This window comes from Quercus suber, unplaced genomic scaffold (assembly GCF_002906115.3).
Source record: "Quercus suber isolate HL8 unplaced genomic scaffold, Cork oak 2.0 scaffold_1602, whole genome shotgun sequence".
Taxonomy (NCBI): domain Eukaryota; kingdom Viridiplantae; phylum Streptophyta; class Magnoliopsida; order Fagales; family Fagaceae; genus Quercus; species Quercus suber.
The window spans coordinates 1-6,711 of record NW_027070966.1 but is presented as its reverse complement, the minus strand read 5'-3'; the positions used below and the strand labels follow the sequence as shown (position 1 = coordinate 6,711).

The 6,711-nt window shown below is 33.5% G+C and overlaps 1 protein-coding gene across 1 annotated transcript; it reads left to right on the top strand.

The window, feature by feature from the left end:
- Positions 1 to 152: 152 nt before the first annotated feature.
- LOC111994392 (RGS1-HXK1-interacting protein 1) lies at positions 153 to 6,704 on the top strand (the record flags this gene model as incomplete). Its single annotated transcript, XM_065769883.1, is given in 9 exon segments — positions 153 to 219; positions 331 to 408; positions 1,215 to 1,236; positions 1,238 to 1,265; positions 3,000 to 3,083; positions 4,735 to 4,787; positions 4,884 to 4,948; positions 5,054 to 5,112; positions 6,553 to 6,704. Coding segments are annotated over 9 exon segments (546 nt in total), but the record flags the coding sequence as incomplete, so codon positions are not given.
- Between the last annotated feature and the right edge of the window lie 7 nt (positions 6,705 to 6,711).

Sequence of the window (6,711 nt, the reverse complement as noted above, 5' to 3'; positions counted from 1 at the left end):
TTAGTTGGGTATAAGGTTTTGTTCTTTAGGGGTGAAAAATTTCCAAGAGCTTTGTAGCTTGGTGGCATTGTTTCGAATCTCCCATTTTTCACTTGTTGTAACAATTGAATTATGAAGCCCTGCTGATATTATAGCTGAAACTCTGGATGTAGGATTCTTTACAAGATCTCAAGTCTGATTATGCTACTTATGAGGATTTATTAGTTGGAAAGATCAAAGGTTAGCTCTGGTTTCAGCATTATTGTACTCACAGTTTCATATGATTACGAGTCTTTATTTGTTTTAAAATTTTTAATATTTGGTTGTGATTATTTTCACTCCTTTTTGCAGAGGGTGTTGTTATTGCATCTTCACATCCATTAATTACGGGTGGGGTTGCTGCTGGATTGGGATTGACAGTACTGAAAAGTATGGTTCAAAGTTCTATAGACTTTTGTATCACGATAAAATTATTTGAAAGCTTTGAGATGTGTTTATTTCTACCAGCAAGGAATACTTGAATTAATAATTGGGAAATACTAACGAGTGCCCTTAGGGCACTGGTTAATAATCCATTTAAAGAAAGTTTTTATGAGAAATGAAAAAAAGTAATTAATATTTTGACAGTTTTTTTCATTTCTCATAAAAGTGATATAAAAACTTTCTTAAAATAGATTATTAACTAATGCCCTAAGGGCACTCGTTAGCATTTTCCTTAATAATTTTCTAATATTTGATCTTGTCCATATTTTAGTAGATAAGTAATTAATATGCTAAGGGTCTGTTTGGGATTTGCTTATTTTGCTGAAATTAAATTTTTTTTACTAAAAGTATTGTGGATAAAGGTAAATGTTAGTTGAAATAGTACAATGAGCCCCATGAATAGTACCATGAGCCCCATGAATAGTACCAAAAAGTGTAGTGGAATCCATGAATAGTAGCAAAAATAAGCTAAATAGTAAAATAAGTTGGTAAAAAATAAGCTAGCCAAACAATCACTAAATGTACAAATTTCACTCATATAGATGAATATAAAATTACAAGTTTTATGCCAATATTTTATATTGCTCAAGTAACAATTCTTTTTGTCCCTCCTCCCCCCCCCCACCCAAAAAAAAAGAAAAAATGATATCCCAATGCTAAGTAGGTTGTCAGGCACACTAGTGACCAGGTTAAACCCCCTTTGAAAGAATTAAGATTATACTGAATCTCATCTAATGGTTATTAACTTGCAGGGCCACGGCGTTTCTTGTACTATAAACTTGCGCCTTTTTGCTAGTGAAGAGGTAAGCACAGTTCCTGTTATCTTTTCTTTTCAGTTGTCTAGTTGTCATCTTAAATGTGCTTCAACAGAATGAGTTTATTTCCAATTCATGATCTAGCTATGTAATTAGGGTGTTAATGAGAATGTTCAAAACCTGTGAGAGAAATTGACTTTCAGCTGTAAAGAGGCCCTTAATTTAACTGAAGAGACATGAAAATTTCCAACTTCATGGTATTATGTGCCCTGAAATAATTATTGGATCCCTTATGTGAAGTCTAAGGTTAAGTGGGTTGGTTTGGCTAGGACATTGGTTCAACCTTACAAACAAAACATGGTTGGGCTTTTTCGGAAAGAGGGGGAGAATCAATTTCCTGTTATTGTGAAGTTTGGAATTTACTGTCAGTTGAAGCTAATCAATGATCTCAAATCCTCTTTGACAAAGGGCTAACTCACCCGTAGTGAGAGGTGTGTCCTTCTCTAGGAGAGTGAAAAGTTTTCATTTTATCAACTTGGACCAAGACCTCAAATGCTTTCCTGTCACCTAAGTGAGGTTGGTCCTGTGTGTTTCTAACATGCCAGGGAATAGTGGAACGTTGCCTGCTTCCAAGCCACTTTACTAGATATGCATGTGGTTGTAGTCATTGGCAATTTCTTGGCAATCTTAGGTAGAGTTTATTCTTGATCCTGCAATGAACCTGATAAAATTTATTTGAGGTTGGAATGAGGAGTTCATTGTTTTTACAATCTTTGTGCATACTCCTTTCCTTTTTCATCTTTAAGTCCTTTATTTATTTTTTAGAAAAATTCTAAACATATTTTCATATATATTTTTTGATCAGTCAAACATTTTTTCATATATATATATATATATATTTTAAATGACTAATAAAAGAATTTATTAATAAACATATCCATAAAATATTTATTATTTGTCCTTAAAAAAAAAAAAAAACAGTCTTGTTCTAGATTCTTGTGGATTGAAGTTGAAACTTGGACATGTTAAACTTGTTGACTTCCATGATTTTGCAGTTAAACCACATCGGATATTAGTCTTGACTAATTCTCTGTATACTATCCCACTCTGCGCGTGTTATAAATTAGTGAAGCTACGTTTAAAAATAACTATAAGCTGTTTCATGTGCAAACATAGGTCAAATGTGTCCCATCAATCTATTCTTGGACTGTTACAAAATTATTTAATGCCCCATAACTAAAGTGATGAAATTTCAAAAACAACAGGCTCATGATGGAATTGCCTATAATGCTCATTTAGATGCTCTTCTCTCTAAGATTTAGTTGTAAAATTTGAACTCTAATATCACATTTTCAGATGAGGGTTTTTTGCAACATCCCTTTTATGCCTTAATGATTTTTTCTGCTTGAAATACCTTCATGAAAAATTTAAATGCCTATCTTAATTTGAAGGACATTCTCTTTTTTCTTTTCTTCTTTTTTTGTAAAATACAAACTCTAATATTACATTTTAAGATGAAGGCTTTCGATCTTTGCAATATCTGTTTGATGCCATCATTTCCGCCCCTTGAAATGCCTTAATGAAAATTTAATTGTCTTTCTTTGCTTTAGAAGAACATTCTTTTTATATACTCTTACATAGACAATTCTAAGGCAGTAATGCCATAATATTCTCACTTATGCTTGGCATTTATGATTGAGAACCCAGTGTTATTTTGCAATGACTTTATGTATTATGTTATGATATCTAGAGATTTATCTCTGCCTTTATTTATGGGTGCAGTCCTTACTTTCCAGAGCTGATTCTCAAGTGAAGGAGTTGCGGCAATCAATTGATCTTCTGAAAGCTGAAAGTGAAAAGTTGGAGGTAATTTTTTGGCTTCTTCTCAATCCTCAATGATGATGGGGAATTAATTTGAAAAGAAAAGAAAAGAAATGATAACAAGGAATAAAATATATGTATATGTAAATGTTTGGTTGCTTACACTGTCTGTTTGGGAACAAACAAGAGAACAATAGTCTTACAAACAGTTTGGTCCATTGGTCACCCATTAGGATAGGCACCAGATAGAACCCATCATTGGTTTGAGATATGACTAGACCCAATCTAGTCATGCTAGACACAATGACTGTTATGACCTTTAAAGAGAACATGGAAAAATCTTTCGCCCTATCTATGTGAACCTCAAGCTCAAGGTGTATGAAATTTTCACATTTGATACTTTAAGCAGAAGATTGGCAGAGATTCTATTTAACTTGACTTTTTTTTTTGGATAGGTAATAAGAGTAATATTAATCATGATTGAAAAAAAAAAAAAAAAAAAAAAAACAGAGTAGGAAAATACAAGGTGTTCATGATGGTGAACACAAGAAAAAACAACAAACAACATCAAAGAAAAAAAAAAAAAAAACTCAAGGGACTATTCTAAGAGAAGAAAGAAACTCTATGATAGAAGAACAATTCAAAGAACCCAAGCACCTAGACCAATCAATAAGAGTTCGCAATAGTCCAAAATAATCCCTCTCTGAAACACTTTAGCAATAGTCCTGAATTGGAATAAAAACAATAGACATATGTATTTGAGGAACATATGAACATAATAAACAACATTATAATGACACTTTTGGATATTCTCTTAAAGAACCATGGAGAGGGAGTGTTTGCAAAGTATGTGCCCTTAGCAGTCATTGGGTGCATCATTTGAGCAGATGCATGCTAAATGTTGCGATCATTGTCTGATCAGATAAATGCCATTTAAAAAAGAAAAGAAAAAGAAAAAAAGTGGCTGTTTGGATGATTGCCTTAGGCAACATGTGTACCATATCTTATGTAGATTAATAGATTTGTTGAGTCTCAGATTCCAAGTGGTTAGGATTAGTTAGTTGCGTATCCTGTGTGTGTAACCTTTATATAATAAATTTATTTTATTCATTAAAAAACGAGATGTGTACGAAATGTTTAACTTAAAACAGTATTGTTCAAAATTGCAAAAGGCATTTCAACTTTCAAACCATAGAGTGATGAGCTGATTCTGGTATTAGTTATTTACATATTGTACTTATCAAAGTTACTTACATATTGTACATAAGAATGAATATTATTCTTCATTCTTTCTTGCTTTGCCAATTTGTAGTGCAGAGCTGCTTATCCTTCATGTTAATATCTTAGTTTACAATTTGTATTTAACAAGGTAAGATAACTGAGCAGAAATTTCCAACGGTTTAGCATGCTTGATTATGTGTTTTTAACAGAGCATATTGTTTAATGTGTTATTGCATTAACTTCCGGATTTTAAGCTATTGCCTGCTCATGGGGGTTCAGGTGAAGCTCAGCAGTAGTGACACCCTTTGTGATGTTTGTGGTTCGAATCCCACCACCCCCCTCCCTGCTATCTATCTATCAATGATATATATATATATATATATATGACAACTATTGCTTGCTCATTGATCAACATATCTGATCCAAGTAAACTCCTAAAACAATGCAATTCATGGTAAATATTTATTGTTTTCAGAAGAGGGCATTACATGGAGAAGAGGAGCTGCTACGTGGAAGGACAAAACTCAGGTTTGCACTTATAATGAATAGTTCTTTATGTAATTACTGTAGTTTACTTTATAATGAATTGCAATCCTGTTTAAACTTTTCCTATTCCATTTATAGACAAGCAGGGAAGCAGATTCAAGGTGTGATCCGCTCGGCTTATAAGATTGAAAGACAAGCAGGGGGTATGCAAATATTCTCTCCAAAAGCTATTGACATTGAGTACATCGAACCTATTTAGATGAAACATGCTGTTTATGTTGTCTCCACATTGTCTTTTATTGCATCAGGATTAAAAGATATTCTTGGAGAACTTCCAAGAACGCAAGCATCTAGGTTTCGGTCACAGGTAAGTTCTTTCATTGAAGCTCCTTTCACTGTTTCTTTCTCTTCCACAAGCTGAAGTCTTCCAAGGTCATTTAATCCCCTTGAGAACAGACATCTTGGTTAAAACTAACTGTTCTAAAGTATATTATGTGGACCAAAATATTACCTGTGAAATCAGACCTGTCACAGTGTAGCCTAGTGGTTGGAGGCTTGGGATGAGCTGTAGACCCAGACATCCTAGGTCCAATCCCCACTAAGAGTTCCCTTGGATTACTTGATATAGGGCTGTAAACGAACCAAGCCATTAATGAACAACTCGGGCTTGGCTCAATAAAAAGCTCATTCATGTTTGTTTGTTTACAAATAAGCCAAGATTGAGCCTTAGTTTTAGGCTTGTTTGATAAAAAAGTTGAGCTCAAGCAAAAAAAATTGTTCGTGAATAATAGAGCTCGATACAAAACATGCCGAGGTGAAGCTTGTTTATAGCTCGATATATGTTTACTAAATAAACTTATTATTATGACATTACATAGATGTTTTGGAATGTTAATTTATAGCTTGTTTATTCACATATATATATATATATATATATGTTTTGGAATGTTAATTTATTTAGATTTGTGAAGATTATAGTTGTACGAATAACAAATGTGGATGTAAAAATTGTATTTTGAACAATTACTCAAGCATAGACAATAAATGATGATGGATGGATTTAATTATGTAAAGTTGTAATCTAAACAAATTTTAATCACGGGTGTTAGAAGCATGATAAAATGAGTATATTATATATATATATATATTTGTTTACTTGATTTTTGGTGATATAAGCATTTGATGATACAATTTTTTTGGATCCCAAGCTAAAATGCTTGACTTGAGCTCGAGTTTGAGCTTGGTATTAAGCACGAGCTTGGCTTGACTAATTAATCAAGCTAAACCAAGCTGAGCTCAAGCTTTTTGGCATTTTCACATGCTCAAGTTCAAACATTGTTTTTAGGTTTGTCTCAAGCTCAAGCCAAGCTTGGGTATTTGATTTTTATTGACAACTCAAGCTCAAACACACTACTCGGCAAAGCTTGGCTTATTTACAGCCCTGATACATGGTTTTGGCGGGATGGGTTGTGTATCCGTGGTTTTCTCTCCAGGGGTGGGTCGAAAAGGGCCTTGCCTTGGTGAGGTTCCACGTCATCAAAAAAAAAAAACCTGTGAAGTCATTGAGTGGGTGATGAAGGCCATAGGCAAAAACTCTTCTATTTTTTATCATGTCCATGTCCTCTGTCTTTCTTCCTATCCAATAACGCTAAAAAAAAAAAAAGTCTCATTTGATAACTTCTACATCTACTTGAAAAGAAAAGAGCAAGATGTAATAATTTTGACTAACATTTTTGCCTTTGTTTAAAAGAATTCTTCAATGTTCATGCTGTCCAAAAATGCTCATGTTGCAGTGTCTGGTTGACAGGTTTCTAAACTAGCTTCTGAGGCAAAGCGAGAAAGGGTTGCTTTGACCAAGGAGGTCACAAAAATCAGCAATTATGGGATCTCAGTTTGAGAATTCTCCTGCTGAAATTCTCTTGTTTCCTGTACTTTGAAGTTTCACAAATTGAATCGCCCTTATCTA